The sequence below is a fragment of the Garra rufa genome, chromosome 1 (genome assembly GCF_049309525.1).
Source record: "Garra rufa chromosome 1, GarRuf1.0, whole genome shotgun sequence".
NCBI lineage: Eukaryota > Metazoa > Chordata > Actinopteri > Cypriniformes > Cyprinidae > Garra > Garra rufa.
Window position 1 is genome coordinate 19,108,074 of NC_133361.1, and position 23,567 is coordinate 19,131,640.

Genomic DNA, 23,567 nt, shown 5'->3' on the forward strand with positions numbered 1-23,567 from the left:
CAAAACCTTAAAAGGGACAGGTATATTTGTAGCAATAGCCAAAAAAAATTGTTTTTATAGGTCAAAATGAATACATTTTTCTTTTATGACAAAAATCATTAGGATATCAAGTAAAGTTCATGATCCATGAAGATATTAAGTAAATTTCCTACCGTAAATATGTAAAAACATTTTCAAATTTTATCCAATAAAACAATTTTTTATTCAAATTTTTGATTAGTCTATGCATTGCTAAGAACTTAATTTGAACAATTTTAAAGGCGATTTTTTTTTAGAAATAGACATTTTTTTTTTTTTGGCACCCTCAGACAACAAACCATACATCAATGGAAAGCTTATTTATTCAGCTTTTAATGAAACATTATGACTGGTTTTGTGGTCCAGGGTCACATATGTATAATAAATGTGGACAAACAAATAGTTAAGAAAAGACAAAAGCACAGATGTCGAGAGAAAAACTGAAGACTTTATTGGACACTAAATATACAGAAAAATAAGAAGTCAAAAGGTGGCGGCAGAGAGTAAAGGTTCAGATTTCTGCTTCCATTTGCGTGACACACAAGATCAAACATCTCCAGCTTTAAGTCTTTCTCATAGGCTGTCTGTCTGCAGGTGTTGCCTCTGAATTCTGGGTTTGAGAATGTCGAATAAAGGGTGGGATTTTATGGGATCAGTCTGATTGGAGAAGCGCGGGAGCCCTTTCCGTGCAGGTCCGATCCGGTCCAAGTAATTTAAACCTTAAAATGCATACGGAATCGTCTGTGGTAGGCTAATTCAAGGCACTGGACTGAACAGGTGCAATATATTGTTATAGGTTCCTTTCAGGACTGAGGTAGTGAATTTTGCTAAAGGGAGACACCCAGCTGTTCCTACAATCCCACTGTGTCCTTCCCTAGAAAACAAAACTGCAAATATGAATTTATGAAATTATGGCCATTAGAATTACTTCTAACTGTAGATATATGAAATGATCTGCTCATGTAATCTATTGGCAAACATTCTAAAGTGAGTTGTTTATGAGCTAATGCCTTCATATGCTGTCTGGAAATTCCTCATTTGAAGTTCGTTAATAACGAATTCATCGCGTCAACGGTTTTGATGTCGGACATAGTAGAAATCATGAAGGACATCAGGTTATTATTGCCTATTACTTGAGAAAATCTTATAAAAGCCTAAATTCACTAAATAACGTATTTTGAGTAAAACGCTGTGCCCTGTTCATTTACAGCTATAAAAATATTACCCACGCAAAACGTATGCTATAGCTTTTGTGACTATTGAATTTCGGTCAAGTTCAAGGTTTTAAAATAAACCAATTTGTGACCCTGGACCACAAAACCAGTCTTAAGTAGCATAGGTAGCCTATATGTATAGCAATAGCCCAAAATACATTGTATGGGTCAAACTTATCGATTTTTCTTTTATGCCAAAAATCATTATGATAAGTAAAGATCATATTCCATTAGGACATTTTGTTGATTTCCTACCGTAAATATATCAATACTTAATTTTGTATTAATAATATGCATTGCTAAGAACTTCATTTAGACAACTTCAAAGGCGATTTTCTCAATATTTAGATTTTTGTTGCACCCTCAGATTCCAGATTTTAAATAAATGTATCTCAGCCAAATATTGTCCTATCCTCATAAACCATACATCAATAGAAAGCTTATTTATTCAGCTTTGTGTGAACTTATGTTTCTAAAATGTACCGTTTCTCGGCAACTTCGCGGGCAAAATCCAGTCAGTGAGTTTCGCATGAGCAAAAAGGTTCATTTTAAAGTTGGTTACATAAATTTGACGATCAGTAATCATAAAGCTTTGTTTTAAAGTGATTTCTGTGTGAGCACTGCCTTACATATCGACAATAGTCGGATTGTTCCCACGAAATTTAACAACTTAGTCGCTACAGCGATATTTCTATCCTCCGCCATTTTTAACGTTTATTATTCACCCAACGTGGAAAATCGAATGTGAAAATTATCTGTTTCCCAGAGAGAGAAGTTAATGTCCGTATTTATGATCATTTTGATAGCACCTGAGGGATGCATAAATGGAGGCCACTTGTAATAATTCTCCCTTCAAGAGAAGAACACACTGATGAAATGCTGAAAACTGGGTTGGGTCTTCCTCACGCCCTCAGGGAGGTATTTCCAGGGGTTATTATTCATGAGAAACAGTTTGGCTTAATCCTGGATTTATTTCAGTTTTGTACAGATAGAAACAGTCTACACAGGGCTTTGTACACGCGTCTCACATCTGCATTTACACCACAAACACACAGACATGAGGGGGAAAAAATCAAGGGAAATTAAAAGAAACAATAATAAAAAACAGCGTCATTTCTGCCCCATCAATCCTCAATAATACAAATCTATGCACATCTCAACTTTGGCCTGAATTGGGGCAGACGGGGACTTTTACTGTCACACAATGAAGTCACCAGCGAATCAGACGCAACTTCTGACCTGAGATCAACCCTGTAACTTTTAATAGACTAAACAGAAATAAAACTGATCTCAGATCAGATTAACTTTTACAGAACCTTATGAAACCCCGTGACTCCATCTCAACAGGACTTTTTTAACATTCAACCAAGCAAAAGCTCTCTAAACATTCAATATCATCACTCTGCTGTGAAAAAGACCCGGTTTTATAGACTAAAAAAGCATAGCCTTTAGATTTCCATTCAAAGAACCATTAGCAATACTGTAAAATGCTTCGTAATGAAACTCATTACACAGCATCAAGAGAGTGAGTTAGACTGAGGAATTGCAGCTCCTTCCTATGAGAAGAAACCACTGATGCACAGAACACAGCAATATATATATATATTTAATCTTTATTACGAGTTATGGTTTGAGGTCCGGATGCTAGCGTTCCCTGAGACAGAATACTAAAGGCTATTGAATACAAGGGTGCAGAAGGTTTTTAATGCCCAAAATAGAGGACATGATCGCGGGTTTCGCATTTACTCCCTGTTATATACTTCATAGTATATCAAAACACCATGTCACTTAGCTCTCAATAATAATAGATTTATATATGTATGCTTTCATATATTTCTCTTACACTACTCTGGATTTTTTGTGCCTTGAAAATATTCAGACAGTATTATATAGGAAAAATACTGTACAAAAAGCAACTTATAGAATAGATTTCATATATATAGATATATATAAACATTAAAACTCTGTTTTATCAATAAATCTGTGTGCTGTATCTTTTGGTCTGCAGTAAACAAACTGATTGGGTTTCAACCACAGTATTTGAGACAACACCGTCCTGCTTATCGAACGCCTCAAAACCTCTTAAAACACATTCATTACAGCCATACAGCCAACAAACACACAAAGCTACAAAACTAAAGAAAGAAAAAAAAAATCACTACAAATCTGTTTGTACTGACTTAAAAACAAATGAAAATTCTGAAACATGCTCCGGGTAAAAAAGAAAAAGAAAAGGTATAATAAAAATAAAGAGGATAGAGTGATCATCCATCCTAAAAAAAAATAAAAATAAAAAAAAGGAAAGGAATAATAAAAATAAACATTTACAATTAGATTTAGGCAGTGACTCTGAAACAATAGTCATGCTGAAATATCCAATAAAACAATAAACGATCAGGAAAAATTACTATACAGCCATAACAATAAGAACAGCTATAACAATAGTAGTAATTAACAGCTGAATATTTTTGAAAAAATTCTTCCATTCAAAAAAAACAAAAACAAAAAGTCCATAAATATATCAGGCAGATTATAGTGTAGGTAGAAACATTGCACCAGATCAGATTGTGAAACACGCATTAGTGCAGGGAGTTAGAGCGAAAGAGAAAGACAGACAAATATGGATTCAGCATTTTTGGAGGGAAAGTTTTGGAGGGAAAGTTTCCGCACTACAGCAGAAATGACGGCGCTAGGAAACAGGCTTTGCAGAAACTTTAGACTAGGAAAATCTAGCTTACATTTCATGTGTTTTGCCCTCTGAAGAGATTCAGGCTTATTGCTCAATGGACAACGCAGGAAAGACGCAAATAAAATAAAAACTACGCTGGTGTTGGTTTACAAGTAAGGACGAAATAAAACAGACAAAACACACAGAATGGGTATAGAACAAAACAAACATCATGTTCTGATGCTATCTAGTTTTATACACACTTCACAGAACGAAAGGTGTCGGTGCGCTACAGCTTTTCAACTAAAATACATTAATTTACACACAAAAAGAAGCTCGAGTGACCGGAAGTGGGCGGAGCCTCTGGGAAGAGGGGGGTGGGCCAAGCGGATGATTGACAGACGAGGAAAATCTTTATCAGTCCGTGTTACAGGTTTATCAAAACACTCCAGAGAAAACCATTTCCAGACAAACGATCCATCGTTGGTGAAGGAACAAACAGACGAACGAACAAATAAAAGGAAAGAGAGAGAAGTGAAGGTGTGAAATTACAGAAGACACGAATGAAATACAAACGCATTCTGGGTTTGTAAAGAGAAAAGAGAAACGTGAAAAAAGGAGAGGAGAATTTCCCGCCTCTTAAAGAGGCGCGCAGAAGTCCATGAAGGGTGGGGTTCTTGGGTTGGTGGTGGGCGGGGCGTTTGTGGGGGTGGGCGGGGTTTGTGTGGGGTGGGAGGGGCTCACAGAGGGCCGTGTCGTGCCTCGTATTTGGCCAGAACGTTCTTACAGCGGCCGAGTTCCTTTCGCAGGTCGGCCACTTCCTGTCTGAGCGCATGGTTCTCTTTCTCCAGGAATCCCGCGCGGATGGCGATCTGGTTTTCTTTCAGCCGGCGAGCATCCCGGGAGCGTTTGGCAGCGATGTTGTTCTTTCTACGGCGTGCCCAGTATCTGTCGTCCTGCGTGGAGACAGAGAGAGAAACAAATGAGAAACTATTTATTCTCACAATTCCGTTTGGAATTTTCGCTGATGACAAAACTCCATTAAATATTATATTCCGTAAAAATCTTTAAAAACAAACAAACAAACAAAATGATATATAATACAATATATATTTTAATTTTGTGACATTAATGTATGACTCTGACTAGCTGCCAGATTTCAAACAATTGAAGTACGTGATTATGATTATGGTTATTAGAGTTATTAGCATAATTGTGAATATTTATAATATTATTTTATATTATTAGTATTTTATTACATAAAAATTATGTAAATATATGTATAATGTATAATAAACATCAAATTAAAAATAAAGCAACTAGGAGACAAGTTAAAAAATATATTTTTTCATTACTTTTTTTTATTATTTGACCTCAAAACATTATTTTTTTATTTGTTTGTTTATGTATTATTATTTATTTATTTATTTCAGCAAAATTAATAATAATAATAAAATAAATAAATAATAAAATAACAGAGCAGTAAAGAATTAAGTAGTTTTATTAAATATTAATCATTAATATTATTGAGATTGCGCAAAATGTTAATAATAATAATAGAAAAAATTGGGTTCATCTAACAATATAAATTATTATTTTTTCTGCAAAATTAAAACAATTTGTAATAATGATAATAAAGAAAATAAAAACAGAACAGTAAAAAATTGAATAGTTGTTTTAGCAAATATTAATAATGTATGTAAATATATGTATTATCTATAATAAATACCAATTTAAATAAATAATAATATATGTAAATAATAATAATATCATAATAATAGAAAAAAGTGGGTACCTAATATTATAATACATTATTATTATTATTATTTCTGCAACATAATAATAATATAGAAAATAAAAACAGAACAGTAAAGAATTAAGTAGTTTTTAAAAATATTTATAATACATGTAAATATATGTATAATGTAAAATAAACACCAATTTAAATAAATAATAATATATGTCAATAAAAATAATAATAATAGAAAAAAGTGGGTTAATCTAGCAATAATATACATTATTATTATTATTATTATTATTATTATTATTATTATTATTAATAATAATAAAAATATTATTATTTCAGCAACATTCATTTTTTAATACTAATAAAGAAAATAAAACCAGAACAGTAAAAATGTAAATAGCTTTATCAAATATTAATAATAAATGTAAATATATGTATTATCTATAATAAATACCGTTTAAATAAATAATTATGTGTGTCAATAATAATAATAATAATAATAATAATAATAATAATAATAATAATAATAATAATCATCATAATAGACAAAAGTGGGTTAGTAATAATATAAATATTATTATTGAAACATTAATACTACTACTAATAAAAAGAATAATAATAAAAACATAATACTAAAAAAATAATTGTTTTATGAAATAATAATTATATAATTATAATAAATAATTATTATTAATGTTTCAGAAATAATAATAATAATAATAATAATAATAATAATAATAATAATAATAATAATAATAATAACAATAATAACCAAATAAAACCATAATAGTTTTCTTTTTTTCTCTGTGCTTTATGCTTCAGTGTCATTACCTTTAGGTCTTCTGGAATAAAGACCTTGCGCGCTTTCTTGATCATGGGCTGCGGCTTCAGCTCCTCTGCTGAGAATTTGCGCTTGCGTGGGTCGAAGATTTCCTGTCCCGGGACACTGGAGAGGGCGAGGTCAGCGGGGTCGGGCTCATACCTGACTGGAACCTGAATGGTGTCTGGATCTATGGGACTGGGTGTGTCACGTGACGTGAGACCTGGAGAAGAAAGAAGGAGACAGAAAATCAATAAGAAATTAAAAACTTCTTGGCAGCGTGTTATACTTTAATTAAAATGATTCAATTCTATAAAGCTTATTAGACCAAGTAAAAGTAAGCAGGATCAAGTTTCAAGTCATGTGTTTTAATGTGCACTACTTTCTATGACCACTAGGGGGAACATGAACCCACCTCATAGATGCACATATTTAAACACAAAAAAATAATAATAAATAATTATAATTCATACTACAAAACAATAATATAAATAACACTAATAGTAATAATATACAGTAAATAACTATTATATTCATTTTATTGTTTAATAATATAATTTATACTGTAACATTTTAAATATTACATAAGTAACTACGTTTATTGCCTTAAAACACACACACACACACACACACACACACACACACACACACACACACACACACACACACACACACACACACACACACACACACACACACACACACACACACACACACACACTGATGCAGTAAAGATGCCTGTGTGATTGATTTACCAAAAACGTCAAACCCAAGAGCTAGTGAGTGTGTGTTGTGAGTGTTTGTGTGTTTGTTAGTGAAGGATTAAAAAATTAATTAAACTGTTGACTGGTTAAAGGGTCGTTAAACAGGAGCTGAAGGCATTATATGTTTCTTATAGATTTGATATTAAACACTATATTACATGTTTTTATGATGTTTGTTTTAAATAATAACAACAAGTATAATAATAATAATCAATTACAGTAATATTTTTAGATATTATTATTGCTATCATTTTCTATAAAATGCTATTTTTATTATTTTTTGTTTTATTTGTGTTTTTAACACCTATAACAATGATAATCTAACAATTACAATAATATTTCTTATGTATTATATTATTATTATTTATAAAAAAATAATAAAATATTATAATAAATAGTGCAATAAATTAATTTAAGATAATCTGTTTTATGATGATTATTATAATATTATAATTTAATATTTTAGATTAAATGCTATTTTTATTATATATATTTTTTGATTGTTATATATAATAAGTTAATACTTATAACAATGATAGTCCAACAATTACAATAATATTTCTTATGTATTATATTATTATTAATTATATAATAATAATAATAATAAAATAATAATAAAATATTATAATAAATAGTACAATAAAGTAATTTAAGATAATTTGTTTTATGATGATTATTATATTATAATTAAATATTTTATATAAAATGCTGTTTTTTATTATTTTTGTTTTTTATATGATTGTTATAAATAATAAGTTAACACCTATAAAAATGATACTCTAACATTACAATAATAATAATAACAATAATAATAATAATAATAATAATAATTAATAATATTAATAGTAACAATAATAATTACATAATAAAATATTATAATAAATAATACAATAAAGTAATTTAAGATAATCTGTTTTATGATGATTATTATAATATTATAATTTTATATTTGATATAAAATGCTCTTTTTATTATTTTTGCTTTTTTATGGCTGGTAAATATATAAAGTTAATACTTATAACAATGATAGTCTAACAATTACAATAATATTTCTTATGTATTATATTATTATTAAAAAAAATAATAAAATATTATAATAAATAATACAATAAAGTAATTTAAGATAATCTGTTTTATGATGATTATTATAATTAAATATTTTATATAAAATGCTCTTTTTATTATTTTTGTTTTTTATGATTGTTATAAATAAGTTAACACCTATAAAAACGATACTCTAACAATTACAATAATAATAATAATAATTAATAATATTAATAGTAACAATAATAATAACATAATAAAATATTATAATAAATAGTACAATAAAGTAATTTAAGATAATTTATTTTATGATGATTATTATATTATAATTAAATATTTTATATAAAATGCTATTTTTTATTATTTTTGTTTTTTATATGATTGTTATAAATAATAAGTTAACACCTATAACAATGATAGTCTAACAATTACAATAATATTTCTTATGTATTATATTATTATTAATTATATAATAATAATAATAATAATAATAAAATAATAATAAAATATTATAATAAATAGTACAATAAAGTAATTTAAGATAATTTGTTTTATGATGATTATTATATTATAATTAAATATTTTATATAAAATGCTATTTTTATTATTTTTTTGTTTTTTATGATTGTTATAAATAACACCTTTAGTCAAACACCTATAACAATGATAGTCTAACAATTACAATAATATTTCTTACTTATTATATTGTTATTAATAATACACTATTATAATAAATAGTACAATAAAGTAATTTAAGATAATTTGTTTTATGATGATTATTATATTATAATTAAATATTATATTAAGTAGGTTAAGCAATATTCAAGACAAAAAATAATATATTATTGCAAAATAACCGTCAAAATCAGAAATTTAAAATGTATTTTTTCTAATTCTAATAACACATAATAATTTATTTATATAGTATGTACTATACATATAATACTACATTTATTATATTAAGTTGTTACCGTAATTATAAGTGATCGTTTACGATCATTTATGACCATCTATCTGCACATAGCAGATAAAAAAAAGAGAACATTCAGAGAGAGATTAGATTAAACATTATTCAATGTTCTCACAGTAAATATTTTGCCTGCAAGCAACAGAAGCTAAACAGTCACTCATAAATTTAATGGTTAGTAGAAAAGCCTGTCAAATAAAGTGTGTTTATAGTCCTTCCAGATCCATCATACTGTACAACAGCTCTGACCTCCACTCAACGCTGCCTGAATAACCCTCATCAGACTCTATCAGTCTGTTCATCTGTCAATCACAGAGTCTGATCTTGGCCTCAAGGCCAGAGGAGAGGAGTGGAACTCTGCCGGCCAATCACAGGCCTCGGTCTGGGGAGGTGGGCGGAGCCTAAACGCTGACACAGAGGAAATATATGAGAGTAAAAGGGGTGTGATTGTGACCGTACCATGAACCCTGGCCTTCACTTCCTTAAACACACATACAGAGAGCAAGGGAACGGAGGCGTCTGCGCTCGGGGAAGTCGACGGCTGCAGGAAAAAGACGCCCTAATGAGCTCGGCTATATCCAGCGATAAGAACGCCGATAAGAGGTGAATCGAGCGGTGAGCGGCCAACGTCAGCGAAACGGACACATCTGCCATAAAATAAGCAGATATTTATGCCTCAGAGCGTTTCGAAAATATATTAGACACTTAAAATGTCTGAATGTTATCGCGCTTGATAAGCAAGTGCTGTTTATTGTAGAGAAAGAGCTGTTATTATAATGTAAATTTAAAAATGTACAGGATTTTAAGGGAAAAAATTAAAGAACAATGCTAACTAGATAAAACTAATAATAAAAATGTCTCTCTGTGTCTATATAATTTAGAATAATACATCTCTACATATAATGTATAATAAAAAATATGACATGAAAATTTTAAAAATAAACAGATTTTAGTGTCTAACTGTTTTAGTATTAAGATAGTAGTAGTTTTTTATTTTGAATACGTTTTTTAAGTAAATTTTAATTAAAAAATGTAAAAGTGTAATACATTTTTTGCATTTATAGAAGTTTTTTTTAAAATACATGTATATTTATACAGTGTAGTATTTTTTACATTTCTATTTTAATTTGTAATTTTAGTTATTTATTTATTTTAATTTTGGTTAAAATGTTTGTAATTATGATGTCTTTTGTCACTTTTAGTGGTTTTTGTTATATATATTTTATTTTTAAATTGGTTAACTTTTTATTTTCTCTAAAGTACACATTTTATTTTATTTTTAATCTTTTTTCATCTTAATTTTGATTAAAAGTATAGTAACTTTGCAAGTATAGTAATTTTGATGTGCTTTGTCACTTGTGTTTTTTATTTCGAAATATTTTATTTTTTAAATCAGTGATGTTTCTTTTATTCAAATAAAATATATTTTTAACCAATTATTTTTTATTTTATTTTAAATTGGTTAACATTTATTTTATTTCAAATAAAGAAATGTTTTTCAAGTAATTCATTAGTTAATTAGTTTTAATTTCATTTTTTTTTTAAATATTTTCTTTTCATCTAATTTTTTTTTTACTTTTTAATTTTACAATTATTTTATTTCAAATAAAATATATTTCTTAATTAATTCGTTTATTTTAGTTAAATTTTAATTTGTAATTTTTACATTTTAATTTTGCTTAAAAGTTTAGTAATTTTGATGTGTTTTGTTACTTTCCGCATTTTTTTTGATTATATATATTTTATTTTGTAAATCAGTTGACATTTTTTTCCAGTAACAGAAATGTTTATTATTATTATTATTATTATTATTATTATTATTATTATTATTACTTCGTTTTATTTAAATCTTTTTTCATCTTAATTTTGGTTAAAAGTGTAGCAATTTTGGTGTGCTTTGTCACTTTTTTCACTTTTTTTTTTTAAAATCAGTTAACGTTTATTTTATTTCAAGTCACATTAATGTTTTTTTAATTTATTAGTTTAATTTAAATTTTAATATTTTTTCATCCTAATTTTGGTTAAAATTGTAGTAATTTTGATGTGTTTTGTCACTTTTAGCAGTTTTTGTTTATATATATAGTCTGTTTAGTTTTAAATTCTTTTGCATTTCAGTTTTAGTTTATGTTATTTTATTACAACAAGTTAAGTTTATTAAAAATTAAAAATGTTGTCAACTAGCAGAAATAAAAAGTTTATATTATTTCAGTTAAACTATAATAACCCTTTGTCCAAATGCATTTGTTTCCACTGCCACTAAATTAACAATAAACCCACTAAAAACCATACTTCGTATTTAATTTCATGTGAATCGGTGGTATAAGTGTGTTATTGAGAGTTTTAAAGAGCAGCAGACATTCATAATAAGCTAAGACTGCAGATAAGAGGCACTATGGGATTTAGCTTGAGGAGTGGCTTTCATTGGCTGAGTCCGACTCAACTGTTCCTTGTACCAGGAATTCATCCGATCGGGAATTCTGATCTTTCCTGAAAACACAAAATCCTCTCTGTAGCTGCCAGCATCGGCAAGGCTGGTTTAATTGAGTCAGTCTGTTTGCTGGAAAGAACTGCTTCGAAATAGCCGACTCCTTTGAGTCAACAGCAGTGAGTCATTCAAACACAGTACAGATGGGGACAAATACGCCTTTGCTTACATTTGTTTGCATGCAAAAAAAAATTTTTTCGTGCAAATTGTTTTTTGTTTACATGCAAACATGCTTTTTGCAATAATTTTGAATAGCCATCAAGAGAAGAAAAACTCTTTTTTTTTTCTTTTTTTTTTTTCTTTTGAAGGTTGCAGTTGCGACATCGACCAGCAGGGGCTGAACTAGACTACATTTCAAAAGGTCAAAATTTATTTTATTTTATTTTTATTTTAGTTCAGGAAACAGAAATGTTTTTTTTTTTTACTAATTACTTTTTATTTTTTTTTATTTATTTTTTTCGATTTTAGTCATTTTGACGCGTTTTGTCACTTTTAGCATTTTTTTGTTATATATATATATTATTTTGTAAATCAGTTGATGTTTTTTTTTTTCATTTCAAGTAGCAGATTGTTTCTTAATTAATTATTTTTTTAATTGCAATCTTTTTTCATCTTAATATTGATGTTTAGTCAATTTTAGCATTTTTTTTTCCCCAATAGTTTTAAATCAGTTAATGTTTATTTTATTGTAAGTAAAGACATTTTTTTTTCATCTTAATTTTGGTTAAAATGTAGTAATTTTTAAGTGTTTTGTTACTGTTTTTGTTAATAAATATTGTATTTGTAATTATTTTATTTCAAGTAACATGTTTAGCACTTTTTGTTTATAAATATTTGTTTTAATTCACGTAACAATTAGTTAATTTCAAGTAAAATAAATGTTTTTATTAATTAGTTTTGTTTTAATTTTAATCTTTTTTTTTCATTTTCATTTTGCGTAAAAGTTTAGTAATTTTGAAGTGTTTTGTCACTTTTAGCTGATTTAGTTACTAAATATTTTATTTTTAAATCGTTTGACATTTATTAAATTAAAATTTACAAAATGTTTTAATTAATTAATTTTCTTTTAATTTTAATCTTTTATCTTAAATTTGGTTAAAAAATTAACTTTTTGCATTTTTTGTTTATATATATATTATTTTGTAATTATTATTTTTACTGGAAGAAACAGAAATGTTTTTATTTATTCATTAGTTTTATTTTAATCTTTTTTCATCTTAAATTTGGTTAAAATTTTAATAAGTTTGATGTTTTTTGTCACTTTTCACATTTTTTTTTTGTTTATATAAATTTTATTTTGTAAATCAGTTGACATTTTTTTTCCAGTAACAAAATTATTATAATTTTTTTGTTTAATTAATTAGTGTTATTTTAATTTTAATATTTTTTCAACTTAAATTTGGTAAAAATTTTAACCAAAGGGGCTGAACTAGACTATATTTCAAAAGTTCAAGATTTATTTTATTATTATTTTGAATAAAATGCATCATGCAATCATTTAGCAATGATACTTTTGCATTAATAAAATTTCACAATTTCCCCAATTTGCTGTATTTAATCAAATAAATGCAGAAGAGTCATTTTTGCAGGTGTCATTATATTGTTTTGACCTCTGACCTCTGTGTTTGTTTATTATCAGGACTAACGTCACTATCTCAATCCATTCTGCTACTCAAAGCTGATGAATAACCTTCAGCCGTACTTGTACTCTACTATCTGCTAACAGTACAGTACAGTCCTCTCTCACGCATGGAAAGAGCAAAGTCCACTGCTGACAGACATTCACTCTCACAAAACAAGCTGAAGACATATTTCTGGTGTTAATGAGACTTAACTGCTGTGTTTCTGATTTGAGGTAGCAAACATGATGCAGAAGAGTAATTAAAAATATTTATATTTAATTTTTAAAAATATATTATCTGAATCTTAAAAAGATTATTTGATGTATATATAATAAAATATTCATTTTATTAATTGAAGAACATCCCAGAACAAATTGATTTAATATGTTATAATGTACATATCTGTTATTTTATAAACATTGGTGAGAGTAATTAATTTTATATAATTGTACATTATAAATTAATATTTATTAATTTATGAATTATTATTAATAATATATATATATATATATATATATATATATATATATATATATATATATATATATATATATATATACTTAATATTACACAGTACTGGAAAAAATACAAAAAAATTAAGTTCTCTGAAAACAAAGTGAAAAAACTACTTAATTTGCAAAGATGATTTAATTTATAAATATTATTAAATTAACCATTATTTTATAATATTATTGCACATATTTAATTTATTATTATTATTATTTATAATCACTATATAATAATATATATAATAAATATAATAATTAATATTTTTTGAATATACATTTGCATTTTATATACATATATATATGTATATAAAATGCATTTTTTAAATATTTGAACATAAAATATACTTAATATTATAAACAAAGTACTGGACAAAATATTGTTAAATTCTCTGAAAACAAAGTGCAAAAAAAACAATGACTTAATTAGCAAAGATGATTCAATTTATAAAAAAATTATTAAATTAAGCATTATTTTATATTATTATTTCACATATTTAATTTATTATTATTATTATTATTATTATTTATAATTAGTAATATAATATTTCTTTAAATAAATTAAATTAAATACATATACACATACGTAATATGTATAAAAATGTATTAAAATATCTGAATATAAAATATACCTAATATTACAAACACAAAGTACTGGACAAAATACTAAATATTGTTAAGTTCTCTGAAAACAAATTGCAAAAGACAAAAACAACAACAACAAAAAACACTTAATTTGCAAAGATTATGTAATTTATAAATATGCTTAAATTACCCCTTATATTTATATTATTATTTCACATAATTAATTAATTATTATTATTATTATTTAGAATTATTAATATAATATAATATTTTTAAATAAATTAAATACATATACATAATATGTATAAAACACTAAGTATTTTTTATTTTACATTTATACATTAACATTTAATTTTTTAATTTTTAATTTAATTTATATTCAACATTAATATTTGAACAAAAAATATATATATTCAACATTACAAACAAAGTACTGGACAAAATATTGTTCAGTTTTCTGAGAACAATGTGTCAAAAACAAAAAATAAAAAAAATAATAATAACAAATTGCCAAAAGTATACTATGTATACATATTAAAGAATGCTTAGTCAAAACTAATTATGCAATTTGCAAAGAACGCTTATTAGTCAAAATTAATTATGCAATTTGTCTTACATTTCTCTGATTTGCAATTCAGCAAATTCTTTTGTCGAATTTATCTCAGCTGCAACTCAAAAAGCAAAAGCAGCCGTTTCTAAACTTAATCTAAGAATTTTTTCTCAACCCTGCAAAACGACAGCAAGATGTCTCCACAGCCTATATGTCAAAACACAAACTCTGTTATTACGATTAACACTTCTATCTCTCTTTTTCCCCTCCGCGAGCGTGTTTTTTTACAGCGTCGCGTCAGCTGCCGCACGTGAATCGGCACGACGCAGGCAATGTGAGTCTCATTGAGAACATACTGTGCTTTCGCTGCGCAAAAGATTGCCAGACATAAACACACACAGGTGGGAGGGGCGGATGGGGGCGTGTCAGAGAGCGGGGGCGGGGCCTAATAAGAACGCTGGAATGGAACGGGTGGGGCGCGCGCTTTCTCTCTCTCTCTGTCTCTGTTGTTGAGCAGCAGCGCAGCGGCCGCGTGTGTTCGTCACATGGCAAAGCACGCTGCTTTGAGAACTGGCTTCACGTGTCGAAATGTACGGAACGGAGGCTGAACCGCCAGTCTAGACGGAACACACACACACCTCTGAGACACACGCGCAGGCACATGTAAACGCGCATGCACAAATGTAAACACGCACTGATGGGAATCTGACGCGCTTGAGGTGAGGCCGCGGTCAGAGCTCGGGAACGCGCTGCATGATGGCTTGTGTTTCAAACCCAAGACCGTGGAGCGCAAAATCAAACCTGTAAAAGGATAATTATAGGGAAGAGTCGAGTTAAAGCTGGCGCGGAGTTACTGTTCTGTACTACACTCTTTTATTCCCTTGAAGTGGCTATAAAGTCTGCAGGTTTTATTGATGCTGACAGATAAGTAATCCCAAAGATAGGGGAAAAAATATAAGTGAGGAATAGCCTGAAATCGGACAAAACGTCTACTTTTTCAAAATAATAACTATTAGAAAGTATTTTATAAAACACAATTAATTATGCATTTTATTTTTTGCATGTTTATTTACACATAATATGGGACATAATATATTTATGATGTTAAGAATAATAGTTTGAAATAACATTTACAAATGCATATTAAATTTAACTTTGTGGTGGAAGAATAGTTAATGTCTCAGAATGTTTTTTTAAATATCTCATTCATGTTATTTATTGGATAAGTAAATTTGAAAGCAACAAATATATTTTTGCATTTAAAAAATAAATTTAAATTAAAAAATGTCTCATAAATTTCGAACATACAAATGTTTTCTAGAAATGTTTTATAGAAAAACAGAGATTTGATGGCTCTTGTTCTTAATTTTTATTACATATTAGATCCAAAAATACATATAAATATATATTTAAAAAAAAAATAAGAATATTTATATTTAATTAAATTTCACATATATATTAAAAATAAACACAATTACACAATTTTTTAATACTAGAAATGTCTGAATACTAGACATTGTTTTTTACATAAAAAAACATTTGAAGAGTAGCCTGAAATTGGTGAAAACATGCCTACTTTTTCTAAATAAATATTAGAAAGTAATTATTTTATAATTACACAATAAATGATGGATTTTGCATGTTTATTTATACACATACTATAGAACATATTTTTATGATATATGAATAATAGTTTTAAATGACGTTTACAAATGCATATGATTAAATTTCTTCAAGTTTTTAACTATTATTTTATGGTGGAAGAACAATTAATTTCGCAGAATGAATTTATTCAATATGTCATACGTGTATTATATATTAAATAAGTACTAATATATATTTTTGCATTTAAAATTATAAATGTTTTACTTTATTATTTTAATACTGTAAGGTTGCTTTGACACAACTTGTATTGTAAAAAGCGCTGTATAAATAATCTTGACTTGAAATGTAAATAAAAAAATCACATATGATATATATTTAATTATAATATATTATATAATATATACTAGTTTATTTATTAAATTGTTAATATGTCATACTATATTTTAATAAATAATATTAAATACACATACCATGCATACAAATTTCATAAGGTATTTTTTTAAATATTTGAATCTAAAATATATTTAATATAAACACACAAAGTACTGGGCAAAATACAAAATATTACATTTTCTGAAAACTGTACCAAAAAAATCACCTAATTTACAAACTATTTTTAATTTGTAAAAATAATTACATTAACCATTATTTTATAAACAATGGTGGAACAGGGTAATTCATTTATTAATATTTATTAATTACTTTATAAAATAATTAATTCGTCATAATAAAATAGAAAATAATATGAATTATATTATATTAATGACATTAATATATTTTTGCATTTTAAAAATATATACATATAGATAAAAAAACCTATTATATATTTTAATCATACAAATATTTAAAAAATTGTTTTCTAGAAATGTATTCTAGAAAAAGAGATTTGATGGCTCTTGTTTTAAATTGTTTATTACATATTATAGATCAAAAAATACATACTTTAATATTTAATTTAACATGTATTATATATTGTAAACATAAAAATATTTAGAATATTAAAATATGATTTGTCTGAAAACTAGAAATTGTTTTAAAAAAAATGTTTTCTAGAAAGAAAAATTATGTCTCTTATTTATAATTTATTATTGCATATTATAGTTCAAAAATACATATATATTTAAAAAAAATATTTACACTTAATTTAATTTTTTTTTATTTAATCATATATTATATTATAAATAATATATCACATATATTATACATGAAAAATATATACTTTCTGTATGTTTTCAAAAAAATTAATTTAATTTTTTTTCATTTATGTCAATTAAAAAAATAAAAAATAAATTAAATTACAAATTATATAATTTAAGAATTATTTAAACTTAAGATTTTATATACAGATAAAAAAAGATGTATTGCAGTATATCCCATTAATGTATGTAGGAGTGCGCTGGGTGTGTTTGTTTGTCTTTTTAAAGATTGTAAGCAGTCATTGCTCATCCATGCGTGGTTAAATAGCTGCATTACTAACATCCATAAACTATCTGCTGTAGTTTGGTGTGTTAATAGGATGAATGTGGCATTCGTGTCTCTACAGGGTTTCCACCTACATTAGCCATTGAACATACGTGACCGAACGCACTAAGTACGCTGAAGGCGTAATGTGGCTAATTTGACATGACGGCTTTAATGGCTGTGAAGGCATGTGAATTATGTGTGAAAGTCAGTGGTTCATGAAGGCATGTAAGATCAATGTGAAGGGTGACTCTGACGACTCCTCAGGTGTGTTTGGGCTACAGCTGTCAGTCAGGTTTGGCCTGACTAACTATAACTAAATGCACAATCATAAACACTGCACATAAACACCATCACTAAATGTTTTTTTTATTTATTTTTATTTCACGATTAAAAAAAAAAAAAATCCTGTTATTGTGTAATGCACCAATGCATCATTATGAACTGTGTGCATTTGCAAATAATCTATGGTTTTGGTTGAAAAGTGTCATTTATATAGAAGGAGTCTCTACAATGTCGTAATATATAAAAAATATATTTAATATTAAGTAATATATTCAGAAATTACACATTATGCTTTATTATACATTTAATTCCACACAAAAATACATCGTTTTTTTTTATACATAAATACTTTAAAAAGACTGACTTTTAATTGAATTACATTTTTATATTCAAATGTTTGCAATAATTTAAAAAACAAATAAAATAAAAAATAATATAAAAATAAATAGTAATAAATTATATTATGACTAATATATTATCAAATATATTATATATTAAAAAATACATAAATATGTTTTAAAAATAAAAAAAATATTTGTATTTAAAATATTTACACTTGGTTTTATTTTTTAAATTAAAATATTTGTAATAATTACAAAATAGTGATAAAATTAAATAATAATAATAATAATAATAATAATAATAATAATAAAACAGTAAATAATAATACATTATATTATCTTATATTATACATAATATATTATCAAATCTATTATATATATAAAAAATTATGTAGACATGTTGTAAAAATAAAAATATTTGTCTTTAAAATATTTACATTTAATTAAATTTATATTAAAATATTTGTAATAATTACAAAATATTGATAAAATTAAATAATAATAATAATAAATTACATGATCTTAATAAAAAAAATAAAAAAAATATTTGTATTTTAAATTTTTTTATTACATTTTTCTAAAAAATATTTGTAATAATTAAAAAAGATCAAATTAAATAATAATATAAAAACAGATAATAATAAATGATATTATACATATGTTAAAAATGCATAAATGTTTTAAAAATAAAAAATATTTGTATTTAATTTATTTACATTTATACTGTAAAATTTGTAAAAAAAACATTTGTAATTTTTTTTATATTATAATACTATAATATAAAGTACAAATAATATTAAATAGCATTCAAATATATTAAAAATACATGTATGTATTTTAAAAATATATAAATATTTGTATTATAATATTTTGTAAAAACCATCACTTAACTTTTTTTTTTTTTTCATTTCTTGAGCCTGTTTAATGCACAAATTAAGTTGTACCATGTGCAAATAATCTACGATTATTCTTGCAAAATCTGCAGCGTCATCTGAAATCAAATGCACATTCTCTGTTTTCCCTCTGCAGACTCCAGCCAAAAAACAAGCTTGAATTGATCCGAAAGGCGGCAGAGATAGAGCTTCCAACACAGCTGCGAGCACAACATGATCCGCAAACACCTGACCGCATGGACTTCAACCAAACACACAGTAGTCAGCTCTGAATGAAGTCCAAAGAATCTTGAGGAGCGCTTCAAAACTCACATCTGTCACTCGAAACGCCACGACAGATGCTTTAGTGTTGGGTAATTACGACTGTGAATCTTTAAAGGTCTACAGGGGTCAGATATCGTGACAGAAATCATTGAGGATTAACCAAAAACACTCTCCAAAATAACGGTTCTTTATTTGAATCGACGATTCCGTGAAGACTTCATGGAACCTTTTCATTCCACAGAAGGTTTTTTAAATTATTCTTTTTTTTTACTGTTGACTCAAAGTTCCATTTCGGAACTCAAATTGGAACTTCTATGGAAAACCCTCAATTTAAAAAAAAAAAATTGGAAGCGTTTTGGTGTCATTTCAAGGCTTGGGTCTGTACCTGCTCTGTTGGGACTCTGAAGGCAGTTCTGGCCCACGATCGCGGAGTGAACGGACGGGGCCGTCCGGTTACTGAGATCCACCACTGAAGGTGTTGGCGGGGTAGATGGCGGCTGCTGTGGCTGCTGAGGCTGTTGCTGCTGGGAAGGCTGACTTTGCTCGCTCGCAGGGTTGGCGGGAATATTGTTCTCCAACAGAAACTCCTCTAAATCCATATACTCCAGCTGGAAGTTGTCGCCGTCGTACGGCAGGGTCTTGTCCCACAGCGTCGGCCCCAAGAAGGCGGACTGAGGGGCGTTGAGAGGGCCTCCATCCTCTTCCAACTTCTTCTCCTTCTCTTTGTCTTTCCCGAACCCTGGAAGAACAAGATAGAGGCGTTATTGTCGCTGTTCATCCAAAATATGAAAATTTGATCAATGTTTATGCACCTTTGAGTTGTTGCATGCTAATTTTAAGTCATTTTCACTGTAATTTTACTAACATGTGCTTATCTTTAAATAATTTAAAAAATCTTGAAAATATGCTTTATTTTCTTTATGCAAAATATGAAAATTTGATTATGTACATTTGAGATGTTGCATTTTAATTTTAAGTAATTTTTCACTGTAATTTTACTTATATGTGCTTAACTTTAAACAATTTTAAAAATCTTGAAAATATGCTTTATTTTCTTTATGCAAAATGTGAAAATTTGATCATTGTTTATGCACCTTCGAGTTGTTGCATGCTAATTTTAAGTCATTTAAGTTACTGTAATTTTACTAATATGTGCTTAACTTTAAACACTTTTGAAAAGTTTGAAAATATGATTTATTTTCTTTATGCAAAATATTATTTATTACACATTTGTGTTAATCCAAACCTGCATTTATGCTTTTAACTTTAAAAAATTACTGTATTTTTATTCTAATGCTGTAATAAGAATTTATGGTGAAATATGTCATAATTTTACAGTAAAAAATCTCAAAGAAAATAATTTCTTTATGCAAAATACTGTTATATATTACACATTTGTGTTGTTGCAAAACTGTGTTTAATTTATATTGATTTTAATAAATAAATTAGTTTGTTAAGGTCATTTTTCATGGTAATGTAGTAATAAGAACTTTGGGTAAAAATGTGATTAAGTTTCATTTCATTTATGCTGATTTTATTTTTAAAAGTTACTGTATTATTATTTATTATATTATTTATATTATATTATTTTATATATATATAATTATTTTAAATGTTTTAACTATGATTTTTGCAATACAAAAATTTTATTTATTAAATAACATATAATTATTTATTACACATTGGTGTTGTTCCAAACCTGCATTTGTGCTGATTTTAATAAAAAAAAAAAAAAGTTACTTTATATTTTTTCTAATGCAGTAATAAGACTTTACATTGGAAATGTGTTTAATTATCATAATTGTCAAAAAATACTCCAAAAGTTCCAAACCTGCATTTATGCTGGTAAAAAAAATCTTCTTAGATTCTAACTTTATTCCTTTATTAATGCAGTAATAAACATTTAAGATGGAAATGTTCTTAAATGTCATAACTGTCAAAAATCTCAAAGAAAATATGCTTTTTTAATGCAGAATATTGTAATATATTATACATTTGTTTTGTTCCAAAACTGTTTAATTTATGCTGATTTTAAGAAATAAATTACTTTATTAAAGTAATTTTTACTGAAATGTAATAATGAGAATTTGTCATAATTTCACAATGCAAAAATACCTAATGAAATATGCAAAATAGTATTACTACTATTATTTAATATGCATTTGCATTGTTCCAAACATGCCTTTATGCTGATTTTAATTAAAAAAAATATATATTTTTTTTCTTAGATTTGATCTTTATTACTTTATTAATGCATTAATAATATGTTTTGTTTTCTTTATGCAAAGTATTGTTATATATTAAACATTTGTGTTGTTCCGAAACTGTGTTTAATTTTATTTTTCACTGTAATGTAATAATAAGACTTTGGGGTACAAATGTCCTTAGCTGTCACAATTTTTTGTTTTAATAAAATCTGCTTTTTATGCAAAATAGTATTACTACTTTAAAAAAAAAAAAAAAAAATTGTTCCAAACATGCATCATTTTAATAAATCTGTTGAACATTAAAGGAGAAATGTTTAGGAACATCCAGGCACTTATTTTTCATACATCAAAAGTTGCAGCTCAAGAACCATGAAACAGCATTAGATGTATCCAAATTCACTTCAGTTTAAATAATTTTACACATATTAAGCTTTTTACAATTGTTTCAAAGCATACAGCAGCTTCGCTTTTACCAGCTGGAACTTTTATGATCCTTTTTGTGATCTCGGTGCCCAGCTGTTAAAAAAAGTGTCTATTTCTCCAGAGGAGAAAAATAGTACAGTTTTGGAATGACATGAGAGTGAAGAAACCGGGTGAAACAATCCAAAGCAACATATTTACTGTGCACACAGAAAAAACAGCACGCATATGCTATATCTGGGCAATGCATGACCTGCTTAACGTGCATCAAAAGATAAAACAGCCTTTTATTTATACTACAAACCTGTGATGAGAACTGAGGCAGAAGAAAAACAATCAGAGCCTCTCGGTGGCGCCCTCTATAGGGAACTATGAGTACAAACGGGGACATTGCGTGCGAACTTCATCTATCCAAATAAAGTCAGTATCGCTTGAGTACACAATTTATTCTTCCTCCTGGTGCGCAAATGCTTTAGTAAACAGCAAAACAAGCATAGTTTAAGCGGGTAACATCATGCATTCCGGTAAAATCCACCGCGTAATGGTTTTATGTTTGCGCGTAAAATGAATGCAATGCACTGCATTGCAATTAAAATATCAAGACAAACATCAGCTTCAGTCTAAAGTAGCATCAGAATTGAAATCGATTATACATAACAGCATGCAATGCATGCATGAGCAGGTAGTGAAAAACACCGTGACGCTCGGATTATATTGAAAGCAAAGCGCGCACCGCGCCTGACAGCCAACAGCTGATGCAGAAGACCATTTAAAGCCCGTTTAAAGCGACATCCACCCACCTTTAACTTCATCGTGGTGAAAGGGCAGCTTCATTGGGTTCTCCAGCAGGGATTTCAGGACGCCGTGGGTCGGAGGTAGGAAAGCTGAGTTTATAGGAAGAGGGCGAGACATCTTCTCCATCGCGCAAAGGAGAGATCAGTCTTCCTGGTGTAAACGAAATAAAAAAACAACTTATAAAAAAATAAAAACTCTGCAGTGGGGGTGTTGGAATACAGTCCTTAGCCAGTGCGCAGCACCGATGAGCGGCGGCTGTTCTCGCGCGTCCGTGAGTTTGGCTGGCTGGAGCGCAAAAGCGCAACT

The 23,567-nt window shown here is 27.3% G+C and overlaps 1 protein-coding gene across 1 annotated transcript; it reads right to left on the reverse strand.

Moving 5' to 3' along the window:
* Nucleotides 1-446: 446 nt before the first annotated feature.
* Nucleotides 447-23,567, reverse strand: hlfa (HLF transcription factor, PAR bZIP family member a). Its single transcript, XM_073837017.1, has 4 exons — nucleotides 23,267-23,567; nucleotides 20,225-20,578; nucleotides 6,479-6,690; nucleotides 447-4,856 (listed from the first exon to the last, which is right to left on the reverse strand). Exons 1-4 carry the CDS (start codon nucleotides 23,385-23,387, stop codon nucleotides 4,641-4,643), a joined length of 903 nt encoding a protein of 300 aa, XP_073693118.1. The 5' UTR covers nucleotides 23,388-23,567; the 3' UTR covers nucleotides 447-4,640.